Below are 23,303 nucleotides of genomic sequence, written 5' to 3'. Positions count from 1 at the left end.
ATCCATTAAATGCAAGTCTTTTTAGGGTAGAAGGAAAAGATTTCAGTTTCGAATCAGTTGGGCCTGAAGTTCTTGTGGGACATTCAGGCAATGAGGTCCAAGGTGCAGACAGAATGGAGTGTAAGGGCCAGGAGAGAGACATGGTTTAGCAATTTACATTTCTGTAATCTCTAGCTATTATTATATTGCGTTAAAGCCATGGGAGATCAGGTGGAGCATGAGAGGCGAGGCAGGAAGATGCCCACGTCCACCTTTGGGGGCCAAGGCAGATTAAGACGCACGGCCATGTCTGCCTCAGCACAAGCTGGCTCCGCAGCGTGCTCTCCAAGCCCACGGTGCCGGACCTGGCCCTTGACCGACCCCACCTCCTACCCTTCCCCGATTCGGGAGGCGGCCTGGAGGATAGACCACAGGGACCTGCAGGGGCCGGCAAAGCCCCGGGACCACACCTGTGCTTTCCGGAGTCAGTGAAGACTGAGCGGATAGGTTGAGGTCCCGCGACTTCGGCTTCAAGCGGGCATCAGACCGCAGGCTGTGGACTCCACGGGCCGGCCGCGGGCAGGAGGCTGGCCTCCGCATCCCGGCCGGGAAGAGTGTTCCTGCGGCGCCGTGGGCGGGGCCGTGCTGGTGATGCTGCGGGCTTTCTCTGGGGCTTTGTCCTGGCAGCTACTAGAGACGCGCCCGCCTTGCGGGCCGAGGGGGACTCGGGGCCGTTCCCGGGCCCAGGGCGGCGGCTCGGCCTCTGGGCCCGGGCGTCCGGGCGGCGCGGGCCGCTGCGGGGCGACGTGCACCCGAGGGCCCGGGGCCGGGCGGGCGGGGCCGGGGCGGGCGGGGCGCGGGGCGGGGCCGGGCCTGGCCACGCCCCCTCCCGCGCAGGCGCGCCGCGCGCCCTGAGCTGTCAGCGAGCGGGACCGCGGTCTGGCGCCAGGTCCGGGCGGTCGGATCCCAGCGCCGCAACCTCGGCCCGGGCGGTGCGGCCGGCCGCAGCCAGGTCTCGGGCGAGCGGGACCCGCGGGCCGCTGGCAGGATGGGGAACCGCGAGATGGAGGAGCTGATCCCGCTGGTGAACCGCCTGCAGGACGCCTTCTCGGCGCTGGGGCAGAGCTGCCTGCTGGAGCTGCCGCAGATCGCCGTGGTGGGCGGCCAGAGCGCCGGCAAGAGCTCGGTGCTGGAGAACTTCGTGGGCAGGTGAGCCGGGCCGGGCGGCGGGCGGGGCCCCCCCCGGCATCCCCGGCATCCCCGGCCCGCCCCCTGCCGTGGCCGCGGTCGGCCTCTCGCCTGCAGCCCTGCCCACAGAGCCGGTTCCCCGGTGCGGGGTCCGGAGTCCGGAGCCAGGGTCCGCCCCGGGAGGGACCTGGCGCGCGGCCGCGCGGCCCCTCCCCCGCCCCGCGGGGGCGCGCTTCCTCCGCCGGGGGGTTGCAGAGGTCCTCAGATGGAGACGGGGGTCGCCTGTGCCCGGCTGGAAGGCGGGTGCGAGGAGAAGGCGAGCGGCGACGCTCCACCATTCTCCCTCCCCGGGAGCGGGAGGAGAAAAGGTGGGGCGTGTGCGCGCACCTGTGCGCCCGCAGCCCGGCCGGGGGCCAGGCGCCCGTCCCCGGCCTCCCTCGGACCCGGCCGCACCTCTGGGCACTCGCTCCGGGTCCCCTCCCCCAGCGGCGCGCTGCCGCCTCCCTGAAGCGCCTGTTCGTCCAGCCAGTCTCAGGGTCGATGGGATCCGGATGGCTGGCGTGGCTTTCTTTCCGACCCGCAATCCAGAAAAGGCGAGAGAATTAACTTGTGCACCCGGCATCGACGTTTCTTCCACCGGGTGGTCCAGGAGGGATTCGGTTACCTTGACGACCTTGCCCGGGGGGCGCAGACGGTGGCTAAGAAAAGCCCCTCGGGAGCGTCTCCTGGTAGATCAGGTGGGATGGAGGGGCCGTCCGGAGACCTGGCTTTTCCTTTTTAAGACTCCGTTGGTCTGGCTCGTGAGTGACTTGCAACCGGAAGGTTCCCGTTTGTTGTCTTCCTTTTGTTAGAGCGTGGTGATGTGCGTAAGATCGCGGGGCTGAATACTCCCCACGTCTCCCTCGGGTGTGGGCATTCGTAAACATTTCCCTTTCTCTCGGGGGATGACGCCTGTCTCTGTCTCTGACAACAATCTCCATCCCCCCCCCCTTTCTATGTGAACTAGAAAGATAAGGAACCTAATTTAAAAAGTAAGTGCCAACAGTTGGCTGCTGTCCTTGAGAAATTAGCTAATTTGCCTTGATTTTGTAATTTATTTTGATGGTGAGTGAGAAACGTGACGGTAAAGCACTGAGGCTGCGTCAGACCTGCAGTGAAGCGCTGGAGTCGTTCGATTACATTTGTATTTTTTACACAGATGCCTATAGAGTAAAATTATAAGTATCTCAAATGCAATCACTGTGTGTGTGTGTGTGTGTGTGTGTGTGTGTGTGTGTGTGTGTGTGTACTGGGGATTGAACCCAAAGGCATTCTACATCCAAGATACACCCCCATTTAATTTTTTAATTTTGAAACGGTTTCATTAAGTTGCAGAGGGCCTTGCTAAATTGCTGAGGCTGGCCACGAACCTGTGATCCTCCTGTCCCAGCCTCCCAAGTACTGGGATTAGAGGCGCGGGCTACTGCACCTGCCTGCAATTACCATATCTCAGTACATCTTTCATATATTGACTAGGATGAGTCTAGATTCTGAGTGCATTTTTTTGTGGCAAGAACTTCTGAGTGTAATGTAAATTTTATGCACATATTTTAATTCTACTCTTTAGGTTTATAAATCCCAACAGTCTTCTTAATGCCATAAGAAAACTGTGCAGGTTTTCCCTAACTAGCTCTATTATTTTGTAACAAGAAGACAGAGTCAAAGAGACAAAGAGAGAGAGATTGAGTTAAGCTTGAACATTTTTATGATGCAATGAAAAAATAAACATGATAAACATTATTGAAATCAGAGCACTTATCAGAGTGCATTGGTGATTTGTTGAACGCTAAAAAGCTTTACCAATCATTGCTATTAGAAAAATATGTCAAAGAAGAAGATAAACACAGAGGAAAATGCTTATTTAAAAAGTATGTAAAGCCTTTATTATCTACAGAGGTGGCGCCTGCCGAACAGAGCTTATACATTAAGGAGAAAACTTAATTAAATAAGCGATTTGACTTTCAGAAAGATTTCAGTCATTGAATTATTGAAGAATTTAATTTCTAATTATAACCCAAGCTCAGGAAAATGAAGTTCTCTATTTTGCTAAGAGATTCCACCTAGGCAGAAGAAAATAGTGTTTTTCATAAAATATAAACTTTTAATTTTTTCCTTTTATTATCTACAAGTTTCACAATCAATGTAAGTTCGTTACCTTTAAAAATGCAACTTCGGGTGGTCATGGTGGCGCATGCCTGTAATCCTAGTACTTGGGAGGCTGAGACAGGAGGATCACGGTTTGGCAGCCAGCCTCAGCAACATAGTGAGGCCCTCACCCACTTGGACCCTGTTTCAAAATAAAAATAAACTAGGACTTGGGGTGTAGCTCAGAGGTCGAATGCCCCTGAGTTTAATTCCTAGTATCACCAAATAAACCAATAAATAAAGATGGAACTTTTCTGTTTTGAACATAACTATTCTTGTTTTACGACCCTGACTGAATGTGGTCATAAAACAAAGACCATCACTAATGCATCCTGTTCGTTCATAATTTCAACGATGATGGCTTTTCTCCGCACCACGCAACAATCCACGTTTTGTGGACTCACTCTATTTTCCCTCTCAGATAGTTTTCTTAAATTGGTTTTTTGACACCACTGAATGAACTTGGGTGTGAATGTGTTCACTTAACTGTGGCTGCAAAAACTGACTCTGGGATGACAAGTTTGAGATGGTCGTGAATGGACCCCTTGTTTGCGATTTTCTTGCCGAAGCCATGTATTTACATATTAATGCGATATAGCGTGAGTAACCGGCCTGTTCAGGGTGCGATAGCTGCTGGCAGCAAGAAGCCGCCCAAGGTCTACTGAGCAGCAGCTGAGGCCCTGGCCTAGCTAGGCTCCGCGCCCGCCCAGGTGCAGCGTATCTGGGGCGGTGAGAGGGTGATGAGCGTGATGAGGACGCCGCGCGTTAACACTGGCGTGTGCTTGCACCTGCCGGTCCTACGCTGGACTCTACGTGGCTCTTCAACCATCACAGACCCCAGCGAGGTAGGTATTCTTGTGCATTCCACGCTCCTGAGAGAAGACCAGAATTTAGAGAGTTTGAGTCACTCCTTCATGGCTAAATTAATTAACTCTCATGTAGAAATGATGCCTTGAAGATTCAACCCGAGGTATCTGAGCTCCAGAATCCCTGCTCTGAACGCTTGGTCCCACACCTTCCCATCAACTGAGGTTTAGCAGCTCCTCTGCTCCATACTTTCAGCTTCTCTCTGGCTGTATATATCAATACTGACTATATAAATACGAGGCTGCTGTGCTAATAATTCTATTCATATTTATTTATTTGTATTGGGGATTGAACCCACCGGGCATTCTACTGCTGAGTTAGAACCCTCCCCCCGGTCCAGTTCTATTTTTTATTTTGAAAAAGGGTCTCCCTAAGTTGCTAAAGGTCTCACCAAGTTGCTAAGACTGGCCTCGAACTTTCAATCAGTCCTCCTTTCTCAGCCCATTGTATATATATAAAATGTAAATATATAAAGTATAAGCATACTTTATATAATATATACACACATACATATATACATATATGTAATATTTAATATACACATATATGTATGCTTCACTTTGAAGAGGATTGGAGGAGGCCTTTTAAGCAGAAACATTCATTTAAAGTTAAGTTTTTAAATTATATTAGACATTCCTGAGAAGAGCTTTTAACTGATCGGGTTGTTTGTCTGTTTAGAGGGCATTTAACTCGTTGATAGAGGTACTAAGTGAAAACCATCCTAGTTGCTAATGTGAAAATGTTTGTAATGATATGCTTGTTGGAAACATCAGCTTTCCAATGCTAATTACACGGCGGAAGATTCCACATTATCTCATGTAGCAGGAGTGATAAAGAGGCTTCTACTTCTGCACAAATAGAAAAGGTTTTGTGGTTAGTGAGGAACAAACAGAAGATTCTTCTGAACGGTGTTCACAGTGACGGGAGTGAATTTTCATGTGCCAGTGTTTGGATCACGTCTATTTATTTACTTATGAAGTGTACAAAGACGTTGGTTAAATTAAAACTGTCTTGCGGAACCCCTAGAGTGGGCCATTTAGTGCTCTTGCTGGCCATGGTCAGAATTGACAGCTTACTCATTTGTATGGTTTAGTTGGACACTATTGTTTTGTTAGTGGGGACTGAACCCATTCTACCTCTGAGCTATACCTCCAGCTGTTTTTATCTTATTTTGTTTTGAAACAGGATTTTGCCAAAGTTTTGCTAAGGGTCTTGCTAAGTTGCTGAGGCTGGCCTCAAACTGGAAATCCTCCTATCTCAGCCTCCCACGTACTGGAATTACAGATGTGAGCCACCATGCCCGGCTGACACTAATCTGTTCTTAAATCCTTTGACTGATTTCAAGAAAATGTTTAAAAATTGAGTCAGTAAGAGTCCTCTAATTGCAAATGAGGTTAGGCGTAAAAGCATTCATATTAATGAAACTTTTTAAATGAAGCTTCCTTATTCAGAAATAGCTTTGTACTGAGGGAAGAATTTCATTAAAGTATCGAAGCAGCTAAATTTGTCAATTTTTTTCAAGAAATGCTTCCAAGTGCTACAGTTATTAGATTAATAGGTGCTAACAATTAAAACGTGATAATTATTAAAATAATTTTTTGGGATTCCCAAAAAATTCAGTATGAAAAACGTGGAATGGAACTATTCTTCATCCAACAATGGGTCGCTAGAGCCTGAGGCCAGGAAGATATTTTGCTGAATCACCATTTTTACATAACATATTTTTGGGTTATCACAAATTCATAGTTGGTAGGACTTAATTACTGCAATCAATTTAATTTTCTTTCTTTTCCTCTTTCTTTCTTTCTTTCTTTCTTTCTTTCTTTCTTTCTTTCTTTCTTTCTTTCTTTCTTTCTTTCTTTTTGGTGATACTGGGGATGGAACCCTTCTACCTCCCGGCTACACTCCCAGACCTATTTTATATTTATTTGGAAACAGGGTCTCTTAAGCCAGCACAGCTGGCTTCAAACTTGCGTGATCCTCCCGTCTTCGCCTCCCAAGCGCGGGGATGACAAGCGTGGCCACCACGCCCTGCTTGATCTCCTTTTTTAAAAAAATTAATAATGTCTGAAAAGCAACACAAGTAGGTGAACTGGACTGGATAGACTATCTGTGTTCTGGAATTTGTTCTGACAAACAGATATCAAAAAATGTACCTGACATCTTTTAGAATGAACTTGGGAAGATAGCCCTCCGGAACCTCCTCGGAATGAAAAATTAATGTTTACTTATGTTATAGGGTAGGCTGTTGGGTTCTTTATCAGTGGAAATACATTTAATACACTGTTAGTCTGCTTTCCATTACTGTAACAAAATACTGGAGGCTGGGTAATTTTATGAAGAAAAGAGGCTTGTTTAACTCTCAGTTCTAGAGGCTGAAGATTCAAGTGTGGTGTTTTCTCATGGCAGATAGCATCATGGTGGGAGTACATGGGAAAGGAAGACATCACAGGGCCAGGCACGAAGCCAGAGAGAAAGGAGGGCCCAGTTTTGCTCATTTTATAACAATCTTCTCTAGAGAGTCAACCAGGTCCCATTAGCCCTACGTCAATTCCTTCTAAGGGCAGAGGCTCCAATGACCTTGATCACCTGCCACTAGACCCCATCCCTCTTACCGAGCCATACTGGGAGCCAAGCTTCCAAGACATGACCTCTGCGGTCCAGACCACATCCCCACCATGGCTGTATGTTGCCGTTCTTCTTAGGTAGTACTTCTGGTCAGGGATGATAACTGGAGTTAAAGTATGAAGTTTTACTTCTTATTACGATATTATTTAGTTTTAAAAGAGCTGCAGCCAGGTGTGGTGGTGGATGCTTGTAATCCTACCATTCAGGAGGTTGAGACAGGAGGATCGCGGGTTCACAGTCAGCCTCAGCTACTACTTAGTGAGGCCCTCCTCAACTTTGTGAGACTCTGTTTCAAAAGAATAATAAAAAATAGGGCTGGAGGTGTAGCTTGGAGGTAGAATGCCCCTGGGTTCCATCCCCAGTACTGCAAACAAAACAAAACAAAAACAAAAACAAACAAAAACCCCAAAAAACTACAAGCAGAGTAACTCCTCCTCCTACCAGAGCTGGGCGAAGCGAGCCACAGGCCATGTGTGGCGTTTCCAGTACTATAATTCCAGTACTTGGGAAGCTGAGACAGGAGGGTCTCGAAAGTTCAAGGAAAACCTCAGCGACTTAGTGAAACCCTGTTTCTAAACAAAAACTAAAAAGGGCTGGGAGTGTAGAGGGAGAATGCTCCTGGGTTTACTCCCTACTGCCAAAACAAATGAGAGAGAGAGAGAGAGAGAGAGAGAGAGAGAGAGAGGGAGAGAGAGAGAAAGGGAGAGAGAGAGAAAGAGAGAGAGAGAAAGGGAGAGAGAGAGAGAGAGAGAGAGAGAGAGAGAGAGAGAGAGAGAGAGAGAGAGAGAGAGAGAGGGAGAGAGAGAGAGAGGGAGAGAGAGAGAAAGGGAGAGAGAGAGAAAGAGAGAGAGAGAAAGGGAGAGAGAGAGAGAGAGAGAGAGAGAGAGAGAGAGAGAGAGATAGCGCCTCATGTACTATATAGAATCATCTGATTTGATGCTCTGTATGGTCAGCAGCTAGCTGTTTTCTGCAGCCTGAGTCTGCTGTGCGATTCCTCATGATCAGCACTGATTTAAGAATGCTGAAGGATTGTTATACTAAGCACATCTTTAGATCGTGGAAAGCAGAAGGGGACGAGGTCTGGCTGGCCTTCCTGGATGGAAAGAGGCAGACTCAGAGTTGGAGAGTCCTGTGCCCAGGATCACGTGGCTAGTAAGTAACCAGGCTGCGATACGGCCTGGATACCACTCTCCCTCTTTATTTCTTTGTGGTACTGGGAATTGATTATTCTCTGAGCTCTACCTCCAGACCTATTTTATTTTTTATTTGCAAACAGGAGCTCAGTAAGTTCCTGAGGCTAGCCTTGAACCTGCAAACTTCCTATCTCAGCCTCTCAAGCACTAGGATTGCAGGCGTGCACCACCATTATTGGAACCCTTGAGACGTGGGCATATATGAACATATATGGGCATCGATGAACATGGCCTGCTTTAGTTCTGCATGAGAACAGACAAGGAAGTATGAACAGAGAGAAGCTGTTGTGTGTATAGAAAGGCAATGGCAATGGTAAAGCTGGAGAACACGGCCATGCAGAGCTGCAGCTCTGCAGTTGAGCTGAGACACAGAGTGAGTCTCCAGTGTCTTGGCCTGAGCTTCCTTGGAGCTCAAGGCCGCCCGCGCCCTAGTATCAGTGTCAGAGCGGGGAGGTGCCAAGCTGCGTCTCAGTGTCTGTCTTGACAACGAGCCATTGAGCGCAGATGGTCTCTTTATCACAAAGAGATACTGTACATGGGAGAGGGCTTGAGAAGGAGGAGCAAGCAAGAAAGGATGCTGGGGAGATTAAAAGTGTAACTGGGGGCGTGAGGTGGAGGTCGGTGGCAAGCATGCTGCCCGGCCTTCACGAGGCCCCGGGTCCCATGGCCAGCACTCATAAAGGAACACACACACACATGCACGCACATAGCTGGCACAGTGAAGGTTAAGGAGAGCGTGGACTGGACCAACTATTTTTTTTTTATTTTTTGGTAGTACTGGGGGTGGAACCCAGAGGCTTTCTACCTCCGGGCTACACTCCCAGACCTATTTCTTATTTTATTTGGAAACAGGGTCTCATTAAGTTGCTGAGAGCCTCACTAAGTAGCTGAGGCTGGCTTTGAACCTACCTGATCCTCCTGTCTCAGCCTCCCAAGTGCAGGGATTACAAGCGTGTGCCACCACGCCTGGCTTTGAGCCAACTATTTTTAAGGACCTCCTAAAGTCTAATACTTAGGGAAGGCAGAATTCTACTCTCTTTTTAGGGAATGAAACATTTCCTGAAAGTAATGGGAGGCAAAGTAAATTGAAGACAGAAATGTTCGGGGAAATGTTCTGCAGGCGAACCTAAAAATGGAGTGTGTGGTTTAGAAAGGGGAGGTTAGCTGACGGCCCTCAGTGATACAGATAAAACAGCACTTCTTACAGATTAGAGGGTATATTGATAGCACACGTGTGCGTGTGTGTGTGTGTGTGTGTGTGTGTGTGTGTGTGTGTGTGTGCGCGTGTGCGCATCACCACACGCTGAGCGTTTCTTCCTTTACCAGAAGCAAGGGCTGGCTTTTCCTGTAAATAGCTTCTCTCTGGTTTAATTCTCGCCAATTTCCCAGAGCTCCATTAGGATACAGAGAAACCAAGAGATTTGCCCAAGGTCACAGTCAGACGGGGATGGAACTCAGTGTTCAGGCCCAGGCGCCTGCGTCAGTCCGGCCTCTTCTTTTCCTCCTCTTATTGTTTCCAGCGCCCCCTCCCGCCCTCCCCTGCCTCCTCCTCTTCCCATCCCTTTGGGCTGCTGGAGCAGGCTCTCTCCTGGATACTCCCTGCTATATTCTGCTGGGTAGCTGACTGTTGTTCTTGTCCGTGAAAGAGAGCGGGTGGAGGCAGGGAGCTGACCTACTCTCAGACCAAGACCAGGTCCTTTTCTATCCCAGAAAACTCTCGAAGAAAGTGTGAAGCCGGATGTGGTGGCGCATGCTTGTATCAGGAGGCTGAGACAGGAGGATCGCGGTTTGCAGACAGTCTCAGCTACTTAGTGAGGTCCTTTGCAACTCAGTGAGACCCAGTTTCATAAATAAAGAATAAAAAATAGGGCTGAGGGTGTAGCTCAGAGGTAGAATGTCCCTGGGTTCCATCCCTAGTACCTACCCCCCCAAAAAAAAGTGTGAGTTTGGGAGCTAATAAAGGCCCAGGAAAAGACCAATGAGACGTGTGTGTGTGTGTGTGTGTGTGTGTGTGTGTGTGTGTATTTGTGGTACTGGGGATTGAACCCAGGAGAGGCATTCTACTTCCAAGCTACACCCCCAGCCCCTTTTTTTAATTCTTTATTTTAAACCAGGTCTCACTAAGTTGTGGAGGGCCTCACTAAGTAGCTGAGGCTGGCTGTGAACCTGCGACCTTTCTCTCTCAGCCTCCCAATAATGGGATTACAAGTGTGCGCCACCACACCTGGCTTCAAATGAGAGAGTGAGTGCTTTTCCACATTAGTAATAGTGTCCACCAGGCGGGCATTAGCTGGGAAGTTTGGCCTCTAGCAGTCACCAAAAAACCTTGCTTAAACCAAGGAAACCTGAAAAGTTGTAGATAAATAAGTAACATAAACAGAAAGACTGTGACGAAGAGAAATGGACAAGATTTCACCAGGTGCGGTGGCGCATGCTTGTAATCCCCGCACTTGGGAGGCTGAGACAGGAGGATCGCACAGGTTCGAAGCCAGCCTCAGCTACTTAGTGAGGCTCTCAGCAACTTAGTGAGACCCTGTTTCCAAATAAAGTATAAAATAGGGTTGGGAGTATAGCCGGGAGGTAGAAAAGCCCCTGGGTTCCAACCCCCCTCCTTACCACAAAATAATAAGGAAAAAGAAATGGATGAACTTTCAAAGAAGTATTTGTGTAGCAAATCCATATCCTTAATTGCCTATTTCATAGTCTTGGGCTTTATTTTGTGTGTGTGTATGTTTGCCTTTGTTTAGTAAACTAAGTGGCCACCAACTTCATAGAAATAAATTTTTATTTTATTACTTTTTGTGACACTGGGGATTGAACTCAGAGACATTCTACCTCCAAGCTACACCTCCAGCTCTATTGTCACTTTTAATTTTGAAACAGGGTCCTTCTAGGTTGATGAGATCTTCCCGTCTTCCTACTTGCTGTGGCTGTCTTCGAACCTGCGATCTTCCTGTCTCCGCCTCCCAAGTCCTGGGCTTATAGGTGTACGCCACCACACCTGGCTCTACAGTAGCTTTTAATTTCAACAAGCGTTCACCTCATGTTAAATGCTCAATGTTAATTAGAGATGCCATCTCTAATTCCTGAATTGTAGGAAGGGTGAAGGATGCCTTGGGTCTTACCTCCGCCATCGCTGCCGAGGGACCCTGGTTTCCAGGGCTGTAAGCTCCTCGGTGCTCCTGGGCGACAGCATGTCCCTTCATTCCCGCTGCTTCCCCGCGACCATGTGGCTCTGAACAGCAAGTGTGTCACGTTGGGATTGGTCGCGCTTCTGAAGGGCCGCGCTGTCCTTTGTTTTGAGGGCTTGGAATTGAAAAAGAACGCTCCACTTAAATAAGTAAGTTGGTGGTCGGGTAATCTAGCTGTGGTGTTTGTTTTCCCAGATTCCCTCCAAAAGCAAATATTTGGAAGGGGGTCATCACACGATGGCGGGCCGAGTCCTGCCTGGCTCCTGGGCGCAGCAGGTCTGCTCAGAAGGCATGGAGTCTCATGGAGCCTTGGTTTCCCCATCTGCTAAACGGGTGTGCTAAGAATCACCTCCTCCTCCTCCTCCTCCTCCTCCTCCACCTCCACCTCCTCCTCCTCCTCCTCCTCCTCCTCCTCCACCTCCTCCTCCTCCTTCTCCTCTTCCTCCGTGTCCTCCTTCTTTTCTCCTCCTCCTGCTCTTCCTTCTTTCTTTGTTGGTAGAACTGGGAATCAAACCTAGTACCAGGAGCATTTTACCTCTGAGATACATCCCAGCCCTATTTTTATTTTTTTATTTGGAAACAGGGCTTCACTAAGTTTCTGAGGTTGGCCATCAAACTGCGATCCTCCTGTTTCAGCCTACCCAGGTACTGGGATAACAGGTGTGTGTTCCACCATGCCTGGCTCTTAAAGTATATTTATTTATTTTATTTATTTATTTATTTATTTATTTATTTATTTATTTATTTATTTATTTATTTTTGTGGTACTGGGGATGGAACCCAGGGCATTCTACCTCTGAGGTAAAGCCCTGTCCTATTTTATTTTATTTTATTTTTTTTTTGGTACTGGGGTTCCTGGAAACCCTTCTACCTCCGGGCTACACTCCCAGACCTATTTTTACATTTTTATTTGGAAACAGGGTCTCCTAAGCCAGCGCGCGCGGCTGGCTTCGAACCTGCGCGATCCTCCTGTCTCTGCCTCCCAAGCGCGGGGATGACAAGCGTGCGCCACCACGCCCGGCTCCCTGTCCTGTTTTTTATTCTTTATTTTGAAACAGGGTCTCACTGAATTGCAGAGGGCCTCTCTAAGTAGCTGAGGCTGTCCGCGAACCGCAGTCCTCCAGTCTCAGCCTCCCAAAGGCTGGGATGACAAGCGTGCGCCACCACGCCCAGATTCTTACAGTATATTTCAGGAAAGCCTTGCTCACAGTCCGTTATCACAATGTATTTTTCTCTAGGTACACACAGCAAAGACCCAGTTCGCATACTCTTCCTTCCCAAGAGTCCCAAAGCAATATTTCATATCACAATTCTGTTTCCAGAAGATAGTTAAGGACTATCTTAAATTTTAATTTCTAAATGAAGAATATTCAATTGCAAGAAGTCAAGCGACATGCTCGGGGTCACATGGCGAGCACTGAGATAAGTACACAGTAGAATTAATGATGTGGAGACGGGACCAGAAGGACTTGGCTGACACTGTTTCCAGACATGCTCCTGGGGAGTAGCTCGTGAGGAAGCGCTGAGCCTGTGATCAGAAGCACACTGCTCTTAGCACACCTTCTTCCTTTGGAAGATGGGATTGCAGGCCAAGATGGGATGCAGAGGCTGTATTTCTTGCAAGCAGCTGAGGATGCCCGGCTGGAGAAACAGGAGGACCTAGCAAGGGAGGGGCTCACCTGGGAGCAGAGGATGGCCGCCGAGGGGCTCACCTGGGAGCAGAGGATGGCCGCCGAGGGGCTGGGAGGCAAGGGCTTCGGAGCCCTTGCAATAAGTACCAACATTTTTGGAGTGGGTGTTGAAATAATACACGAAGAGGCTGTTTTCAGAAGAAAGTTTTGTCCTCTCTTTTGGCTGGCATCCCACCACTTGCTGTCAGTCTCAGCCGTGGGCTGATTGATGGGGTCGGAGTGGTGGTCTTTGCTGGGTAGGCCCTAGAGCTCTGTAAAAGAAGAGCTCTGGCTTGTGTGTAGTCCCAGCACTTGGGAGGTTGGTACAGGAGGATCAGAGGTTCGAGGACAGCCCTGGCAACTTAGGGAGATCAGCAACCTAGTGAGACAGACCCTGCTTCAAAATAAAAAGAAAATAAAAAGGGCTGGGGGTGCAGCTCAGAGGTAGGCCAGTAGAACACACACACACACACACACACACACACAAGCACACACGCGCGCGCACACACACACACAGGCGCACACACACACACAAGCACACACACAGCTTTGGGCTTCTTGCCTAGCCAAGGTTTAGGACTTTGTTTTTTGTGTGTGTTTGGATGGTTTTACTATGTTGAAAAGGATGGGTGGGGGGCAGGCCTGCAGTCTGTGCAGGGAGCCTCGTCCTCGCCGGCTCCTGCCATCTGAGCGAGTCTGCCGCGCACTGAGACTTCTGCGTTTTCCTCTAGGAGTCCCGACATAGCTGTCTCAATCCTGCAGTCCTGGGGATTCAATGTAAGAAACTTTATCTTGTCTGTTCACTTCATGCTAAAAAGAAATGCCATGAGCAACTGAGAGAAGAACGCTTGGCTGAGTTGTGTGCTTTGAAGCTCTGTTTTCCTTGGGGATCTCTTCCCCCGAGTTAGTGAATAAGGGAAGGGGCAGGGGGATCTGGCTGGGAGCCTCTGGCTGGGAGAGCAGGACGCAGAGGAAAGGAGGAAGCCCGGCTCACCTGTGTGTCTGCTGTCCTTGGAGGCAGGAAGCGGGCGAGGCCTCATGCGGTGGGTCAGGAGAGCGGCTGGTCCGCTTGCGTTGCATTCTGTTGGCACCTGTGCCGGGTCCCCCCTGTCTGTCTGTTGAGTGAGCGATGCCTCAGGTAATCCCAGGAGGCGGGAGGGAGAGCAGGGCGGGCAAGGCCGGTTTGTGCTCAGCCCTCTCAGACTCCACGGCTGTTGGAGTCGACCCCATATGCTTCACGGCGCGGGCATCTCTTGAACAATTGGTTGCCTCTGTCTGCCCAGCTCCCTGAGCTCCCATGAAGCCAAGAGCTGGACATCCTTTGTTATTTCCCAAAACACAGTGCTGGTGTACGGAGGGTGCTAATTGAATGAATCATAATTCTGCACAAGCCATTTATTCAAGCTGAAACATACCTTCTTCACTGGTCAATTGTTTGAGAAAAGGTGGGGTGCAGGGGGGAGGGACTAGACCAGGCTTTCTCCAACTGTGGGTTGTGACCTATTAGTGATAGGTATCGTCATGTCACACAACGGGGCATGGTGGTACATGCCTATATTTGGGAGACTAAGACAGGAGGCTCACAGATTTGAGGCCAGCCTCATCAACTTAGTAGTGAGACTCTTAGCAACCTAGTGAGACTGTTTAAAAAAAAAAAAAAAGACCGGGTATGGTAGTGCGCACTTGTAATCCTAGTATGTGGGAGGCTGAGATAGAAGGATTGCTGGTTCAAGGACAGCCTCAGCAACTTAGTGAGCTCCTGTTTCCAAATAAAAAATAAAATTGGGCTGGGGGTGTAGCTTGGAAGTAGAACATTCTCTGGTTCGATCTCCAGTAATGTACATGCATGTGCGCGCGTGCACACACACACACACACACACACACACACACACACGCACATGCACACACACACACACGCACATGCATACACACACTGCCAGACAACATCAAAGTGGCAATGATAAGTCTCATTTTCTGTGAAAACTTTTATTGGTTGCATATTTGAATAGGCGTAGCAAGCTGCACTATCCAGTGTATTTCTACTAAGCGTTATCTTTACAGATGTTGGATGCCTCTGGACTAGAGCAGTGTCCTTCCAGTCACTTATTTGATGATTCTTTACTTAAATGGCTTATCTTATTATTACAGCAGGTGCAATTTATACAGCATCATACTATTCCACGAGGATGAGTTAAAATGGGGACTATTTATTTATTTTAAAGTTCTGTTGAATGATCTGCCTTTTAATTGAAAAAGTAATATGTATGTGTAACAAAAAATTAGGACATCCTCAAAGTGTATATAATAAAAATTGTCTTTTTCCTACCAGGGTTTCTTACAATGTTTCATCTACCTGCATGCCTGTCAGATTACTGCTGGGTTTATATTTTCACTATATCCAATTTGTTTGATGGTTGAGGTAGAGAGAGTTTAATAGAATTGTCTGTAAGTTGATGATAGAATCAATTGAGAAAAATTATGTTTGGAAATGCTACTAGTGGATGGGTTTCTTAATAAAGCAATGTATATATATATGTTTGTGGGTATATGTATCAATGTATATATGCACACATATATGTGTGCATATATACATATACATTATATACACTCACACATACACATGCACATACATATATTTCTGCAGATGGGACCCCAAGTTGTTCAACTCTCAGCTGGATCCCCATCCCCCAGCCCGGATTAAAAATAAAAATGTATTTATTTTACTTTTAAATAGTGTCTTGCTCAGTTTCTGAAGGCCTCGCTAAGTAGCTGAGGCTGGCCTCCAACCGGTGACCCTCCTGTCTCAGCCTCTCAAGAACCGGAATTACAGGCATACACGACCATGTCTGGCTGCCACCGCTCTCTTAAGCCTAGACTTGGTTTTCAGAACCATCTACCTGCCTGGCTTCTGCTCTCCACGGGCCTTCCTTCCTTTTTCTCGTATCTCCTGGGCACTCAGTGCTCATTTCTGACCCTGCAGGCAGCAGCAAAGCTTGAACAGAACCTGACGTTTTATGAGCAGAAGGAAAACCAACCATGAACCGTGTGTGAGCGCCGCTTTGGGAAGACACTATCTGGAGAAGCAGAGGTAGTCAAGACAAGTCTTTCCCTTTCCGGGTCAGATGGAGAGGTGGTGGAGGAGAACATGGATTTCTTAGCCCAGCTCTGCCTCTCACAGCTCCGTGGCTTAGAAGTCACATAGGCCCTTTCCCCTCAGCTTCCTGGGCTGTGCAGTGCACAGTGGTAGCACCCATCTCCCGGGGTCTTCATGAGAACGAGGCTGCTTAGTAGATGTAAGGCACGGAGGGCAGTGTCTGACACACGGTAGTAGTTAAGTGTGATATTATTATGATCAAGGATGGGAGTTCAGACAGATCTCAGCGCCTTTGGAGGAACAGCATGTTCCAGATGTATGAAGAGCGAAAGAACACATCTCTTTAGAGTCCAAGAAAGATTCATGAGAAGAGAGGATTTGGTAACCCAGCATGGCGGAACCCTCCTGGAATCCCAGGACTTGGGAGGCGGAGACAGGAGGACGGCAGGTTCATGGTCAGCTTCAGCAGCTTGGTGAGGCCCTCTGCAACTTAGTGAGATCCTGTTTCAAAACAAAAAATTAAAAGGGCTTGGGGGCATAGCTCAGATGCAGGATGTTCCTGGATTCAATCCACAGTACCATGCACGTGCGCACGCGCAAAACATTAGGATTTGAAATGGACTTTTAAAGAGGAAGAACTTGCTGAGCGTGGAGGCGCACGCTTGGAATCCCCAAACTTGGAAGCTGAGACAGGAGGATCGCAGGTCTGCAGCCACCTTCAGTTACTTGAGTGAAACCCTCTGCAACTTAGTGAGACCCCGTTTCAAAATAAAAAATAAAATAGGAGCCGGGTGTGGTGGTGCAAGCTTGTAATCCCAGCATTTGGGAGGCTGAGACAGGAGAATCGCAGTTTGTGGACAGCCTCAGGTACTTAGTGAGATCCTTTGCAACTCAGTGAGACCCTGTTTCAAAAGAATGAAAATAGGGGTGGTTGTGTAGTTTGGAGGTAGAATGACCCTGGGTTCCATCCCTGGTACTGAAAAAAAAAAAAAATTGGGCTAGGAGGTTCAGTTCAAAGGTAAAATGCCCTGAATTCAATCCCCAGTACCACATACACAAAAGAAAAAGAGAGAGAGAGACGAGCGAGCTCACTCCTTCCCTCACTCCATGGACACACAAAGAAGAGGTCAGGGGACCTCACAGAGGGAAGGCAGCTATCAACAGGCCAGGGAGATGGCCGGGCGTGGTGGCGCACGCTTGTAATCCCCGCGCTTGGGAGGCGGAGACAGGAGGATCGGGCAGGTTCGAAGCCAGCCGCGCGCCCTGGCTTAGGAGACCCTGTTTCCAAATAAAAATATAAAATAGGTCTGGGAGTGTAGCCTGGAGGTATAAGGGCTTCCAGGAACCCCAGTATCACCAAAAATAAAAAATAAAAAAATAAAAATTAAAAATAAATAAATAAAAAAACAGGTCAGGGAGAGAGCCCTCAGCAGAAACAGAACTGGTTGGGCCTTGATCTTGAAGAAATAAATTTGCATCATTTAAGGCACCAGCCTGTGGTATTTGCTGTGGCAGCTTGAGCAGATTGACACAGGTACTTAATATTTATTGAGTTTCCCTAATTAAATTGTTGATCTGACTTACGGGATGGTACTGAGAGTAAGGATCCTGGCTTTACGTGATTTGCTTTTACACTTACCAGAAAAAATAGACTGTCATAAACCAGTGCTGTTGGCAAACTAATGTTCTTAGCACCTGCGGAGTTATTCCTTCAGCTACCTATGTATCTCCCTCCAGCTTCTTGACGATGCGAGTCTACCGATGAGCCTCTCATCTGGGCTGCTGCCTCTTCTCTTTCCTTCCCTTTGCGCCTTCCCAGCTCGCACTCCTGAACTCACGAGCCAAATAGACTTGAGTGAGGAGGACTGATACCCCAGAGGCTGGTCCATCCCATCCTTTCCCAGCCAAGCGTGTGGATGCCTCAGTTAATATAACCCCAAACAACTGACCACACAACCTAGAGGAAGCCACATTTATTTGCTTACCTGTTTTGGAGATGTTGGAGGTTCAGTCCATGTGAGGCTGGTTCTGCAGAGCTCAGGGCCTGGTGGCGTACGGTGGAGAGAGGGAGAGAGCAATGCCCTGCGCTCACATCATGGAGGCCAGAGCAGGAAGAGCAAGGGCAAGGGGATTTAAAGATGAAAGCACTGTCCCCAAGGCCACACCCCACAGTGGCCCAGCTTCTGCAGCCACGCCCCACCGGTAAATGCATTACAATGGGTTTATCTGCTGATGAGGTGACAACCCTGTGACTTAATTCTATCAACTCCAAACATTACTATCTGAGCTCTTCAGGGGACAGTCTATATCTGACCATAATACTGCATATCCATGTTAAGATTTACCTGAGGAAGTTGTTAGATCAGGGCTCCTGAGCTCCACTCTTGAGGCCAACTCAGGGAGCCTGGTATTGAGCAGAGAGATCTGTGTTTATTTTTAGAGCTCTCCCTCTGCTCCCAATTAAGCATTCAGACATGGGAGCTATTTTTTCTTTTTGGTGGTACCAGGGATGGAACCTAGGGGCCTTCTATCTCTAGACTCCACCCCCGACCCATTTTATATTTTATTTGGAAACAGGGTCTCGCTAAGTTGCTGAGAGCCTCACTAAGTAGCTGAGGCTGGCTTCGAACCTGTGCGATCCTCCTGTCTCAGCCTCCCAAGTACTGGGATTTCAAGCGTGCGCCACCATGCGCAGCTTGACATGGAAGCTGCTAATGACCGCTCCCACCGTTGCCGTCATTTCTGCAGGTGTGAGCAAGGAAGGCATGTTTTCTTCCCCATCGGCCTGTCCAAGCTGCCCCCGCCAAGGTCACCGGTGACCTCCAGGCAGCTCAGTGGATGTCCTAGGTATGTCTGAAGTTGATCAGCGGTGCTGATTCCTAGTTCCTATAACCACCGACTTAGCTCAAGTGACTATTGTTCATCTTCTGGACTCTAGAAGGAGATTCACAGTGCTCTCCCCATCTGTAACCCGCCAATCTAACTGCCACGTGATTGATACCTGCCATAGCTTGGACCTGGAGTGTCCCCAAGGCCCACGGAGGCTGGTGGCCAGCTGTGGTGCTGTTGAGAGGTGGTGGCACCCTTAGGAGGTGGGGCCTGGGGGAAGGAGGCTAGGTCCCTGGGGTGTGGCCTTGAAGGGGAACCTGGGACCCCAGCCTTCCTCTCTCTCTGTTCCCTGGCTGCCATGAGGTCACCAGGTCTCCTTTGCCACGCTTCCGCCATGACGGATTGCCTTGCGGTGGTTCCCAAAGCCGTCGGCCAAGTGAGCAGGGACTGAGACCCTGACACGAGCCCAGATGAGCCATCCCTCCTTTGAGTTGACGTCTCTCAGTCATTTTGTCACAGCGATGGAAAACTGAGTAGCAAAATGTGAAATTCTAATTAAATGATGTCGCTCTTTGGGTGATAAAGTTTCATCTCCTGGTGCGAGCAGTATGAGATCTAAGCTTCACGGTGTAGCGTTCAAGGCCCCGCGTGGCCTAACTTCTCCAGGCTTTCGTCATTGTGTGTGTGTGTGTGTGTGTGTGTGTGTGTGTGTGTGTGGTGCTGGGGATTGAACCCAGGGCATTCTAACTCGGCTATATCCTCAGCTTTATTTTTAATTTTGAAGCAAAGCCTTGTTAAGTTGTGGAGGGCCTTGCTAGGTTGCTGAGACTGGCCGCCGTCCGGTGATCCTCCTGTCTCAGCCTCCCAAGTACGGGGATTACAAGTGGGCGCTACCAGGCCTGGCTCTCTGTTGTCGTCCTTTGTTCCAGGGGACACCATGTCCCGCCCTCCCCAAGCATCACCGCCTGTGTTCACGGGGACCCCTTGGTGGGTACAGCCTCATCAGGCCGACTCGTTACCTCTGACTTAGGCCTCTGCCAGGAGCCTCAGTTGCCTCCCGTGCACTCATCTCCCCTAGGCTCTGTGCCCTCTTCTGGGTACCCGCAAGTCTCTGAGAATGTGCCTAACGCTCATACTTACTAAGCTGTTTTACATGATCTACATCTACAACTAAATCCAGCCTGCCTGCCTGCCTGCCTTCCTTCTTATACTGGGGATTGAACTCTGAGCTACACCCCCAGCCCTATTTTATTTTTTTTATCTTGAAACAGAGTCTCACTAGGTTGCTGAGTGTCTGGCTACATTGCTGAGGCTGGCTGAGAACTTGAGATCCTCTTGTCTCAGGCTCCCAAGTACTGGGATGACAGGCATGTGCCACCCCCCCTGGCTGTTGTGACCTTCTTAAAAGCAGAGCCTGCCGTTTGTACCTTCACTCTAGTACATAGCAATTTCTGAATAAATACTGAAGGAATGAGCCGACAGGTGACCTGGAGGGCCTTCAGGCCTTGTCAGGCCGGACCTGTGTGCAGCAGAGGCTGCTCGCTGGACCCCGCTGGGTGCCAGGCACCATCTTAGATGCCAGGAAAGCATTGTTAAGTAAACAAGCACCGTCCTTGTCACCAGGAAGCTTGCTATTCAATGGAGACCTACAGATAGCAAATAAAAAGCGCACACTTTTTATTTTATTTTTTTGCGGGTCTGGGGATGGAACCCAGGGGCATTCGACCTCCGCGCTTCACCCCTTCCCTACTTTTTATTCTTTATTTTGAAACCGGGTCTCACTGAGTTGCAGAGGGCCTCACTAAGTAGCTGAGGCTGTCCTCGAACCGCGATCCTCCAGTCTCAGCCTCCTGAATGCTGGGATTACAGTGTGCGCCACCACGCCCGTCTTAAAAAGCTCACACTTATAAGACGGGCCAGATGCCAAGACAGGCAGGACTAGGGTAGAGCAATAGAGCGTGATAGACAGATCGGTCAGGACAGCTGGATGACCGGGGCGGCTCAGGTGAGCTGCTGTGGCAAGAGCCAGGGCAGCGTCGTGAGGCTTCGGGCGCCCCGGAGCCCGTCGCCTGTGGAGCCCAAGGGAGAGGTGTGGCCAGGAAGGGGGCAGCGGGGAGTTAGGGGGACTGTCAGTGCCAAAAATAGGTGTAGCGTTTATCCAGCCTGCTCTGCTAAGCAACGGAGGGAGGGTTTTAATCAGGGGAGTGACATAATCTGATTTGCCTTCTAGAAAGATCTCTCCAGGCCAGGGCTATTTAAGACAGGAGCCACCCCTATAGCCATTGTAGAGAATGTTCCCCAGAAGAGGGATCTTCAACTTTATGTAATTTTAATTACTTTAAATTCATCCTTAAAAAGCAATGGACTCAGTTATTTGGGAAACTTCAGTGGGATTTGGCACATGAAGCTACTTTTTCAACTGTAAATTTTATGGGCTTTAAATATAGGTCAGGTATTTCTGATGAAAATTTAGTATGCAAATTGAGATGTGCTATAAGTTTAGGATGTATATGCCATATTTCAAAGATTTTCTTTGAGTAAAGAATATAAACTGTCTTGGTAATGATTTTAAAAATGCATAGCCGGGCCAGGCGTGGTGGCGCACGCTTGTAATCCCTGCATTCAGTAGGCTGAGACTGGAGGATCGCAGTTCGAGGACAGCCTCAGATACTTAGTGAGGCCCTCTGCAACTCAGTGAGACCCTGTTTCAAAATAAAGAATAAAAAACATAGGGTAGGGGGTATAACTAGGAGGTAAAGTGCCCCTGGGTTCATCCCCAGAACCCTCTCCCCTCCAAGAAAAGTGTTTGTAGATTTAAATAGCTATACGTTGGAGAAGCTGAGCTAGATAAAATTTAATTTTACTCTCTTCTTTTTGTGTGGTGCTAGGGATTGAACCCAGGCACACTTTACCTCCACGCTACACCTTCAGCCCTTTTTATTTTTATTTTGAAACGGGGTCCCTCCAGGTTGCTGAGTCTGGCTAAGTGCAGAGCCTGGCCTTGAGCCTGTCCCCCCTGTCTTGGTCTTCCAAGTAGCACATTTTACTTCTTTCTTTTTTTCGTTTTGTTTCATGGCTGCTCGGACATTTGAAGTTACTTGTAGGTCCCTTCGTGGTCCAGCTAGACCAGCATCGCACCTGGGGCCGTGAGGCCCACGGGCCGGAGCAGGCCAGGAGCAGCAAGGGCGTCGGGAATGTCTTCCCGTTGTCTAGGTGGGTGTTCGTGGTGTCTGCAGTCAGGGAGCGTCTGTGAAGATGGAGCGCGCTGGAAGGATTCTGTGCATGTGTTGGAAGTGGCGTCAGCGTGACTTGCTGATGGATCAGGTAGGGAAGGGAGGAATAAGAAACAGACTCTCGGGTTTTTCACTTGTGACCAGATAGACAGCGTCACCATCTCCCAAAATGAAGAGGAGGAGGAGAAGCCGGAAGCTGGGCATTGAGTTTGAAGTTAGCCGGGCATGGTGGTGCACCCTTGTGATCCGGGGACTTGAGAGGCTGGGGCAGGAGGATCACAGGTTCAAGACCAGCCTCGGCAACTTAGCCGAGACCCTGTTTCAAAATAAAAAAGTAAAATAAAATCGGGTCGGGGATGTAGCTCAGAGGTAGAATGCTCCAGAGTTCAATCCCTAGTAACACACACACACACACACACACACACACACACACGCACACACGCGCACTTGCTTAAGGAAGTGAGCATGGGCGCTTAGCAGCCCACAGTTCCATGGGCTTGTGACACGCAGGCTCTGTGGAGCTGCTCCACCGCCCGGGTCCCGAGGCTCAGCCTCTGCACACACGCACGGTCTCCTCCACGGTTTGCCCTTTAGTCCTGCTCCTCCTCCTGCATTCAGCACTCTGTTGGTCCTGTGAAACCGTTATGGCTCCCAGAATGTGCAGGCCCTTCCCTGTCTCGCGGTCCTGCACAAGCTCCTCCCCTGGCGGGCTCTTTGGGGTCTCCTTTGCTGGCCGACTCTGCTGACCTTTCAAGAAATAGCTGTCGATTCCTCTTGCAAGACTCCGCTCAGTTCACAGGTGGTTCCTTCACAAATGTATTCTGAAAACCTGCAGATTCCCAGGGTCTTGTAGAACTGATGAGCTTCTTGCGAGCAGGAGAATTTTCCAGAAAGGCAGTGTTCTATGTGCAAAAAGCTAAGGGCTTTGGAACGTAGGTGGCTGTCTGAGCTTATTTTATATATATTTTTTGGTATAGGGGATTGATTACCAGGGCATTCTACTGGTGAGCAGTACCCCTAGCCCTGCAGCCCTATTAAAAAAAAATTTATTTGGAAACAGGGTCTTGCTAAGTTGCCAAGCCTGGCCTCAAACATTCAATCCTCCTGTCTCAGCCTCCCGAGCACTGGGATTACAGGTGTGCAGCACCAGGCCTGGCCTGCCCAGTGGAGATGAATGTACATTATGTTAATTCTCTTTGCAGAGTCTAAAATTGGGTGTCTAGTACAGGCAGTCCTCAAGAAGTGAC

The 23,303-nt window shown here is 49.0% G+C and overlaps 1 protein-coding gene across 4 annotated transcripts in view; it reads left to right on the top strand.

The window, feature by feature from the left end:
* Window positions 1–1,027: 1,027 nt before the first annotated feature.
* Window positions 1,028–23,303, top strand: part of DNM3 (dynamin 3) — a gene marked incomplete at both ends in the record, with an annotated part of 508,438 nt that continues 486,162 nt past the window's right edge. For all 4 annotated transcript variants that reach the window (XM_080699096.1, XM_080699095.1, XM_080699094.1 and 1 more), the window contains one exon: window positions 1,028–1,188. In XM_080699096.1, the coding sequence (XP_080555222.1) occupies window positions 1,028–1,188 (161 nt within the window). The remainder of the gene's footprint in view (window positions 1,189–23,303) is intronic.

Source organism: Muscardinus avellanarius (assembly GCF_963383645.1).
Source record: "Muscardinus avellanarius genome assembly, chromosome: 7".
Lineage (NCBI taxonomy): Eukaryota > Metazoa > Chordata > Mammalia > Rodentia > Gliridae > Muscardinus > Muscardinus avellanarius.
Note: the sequence above shows the minus strand (reverse complement) of the source record. Positions and strands in the feature narration are given on the sequence as shown.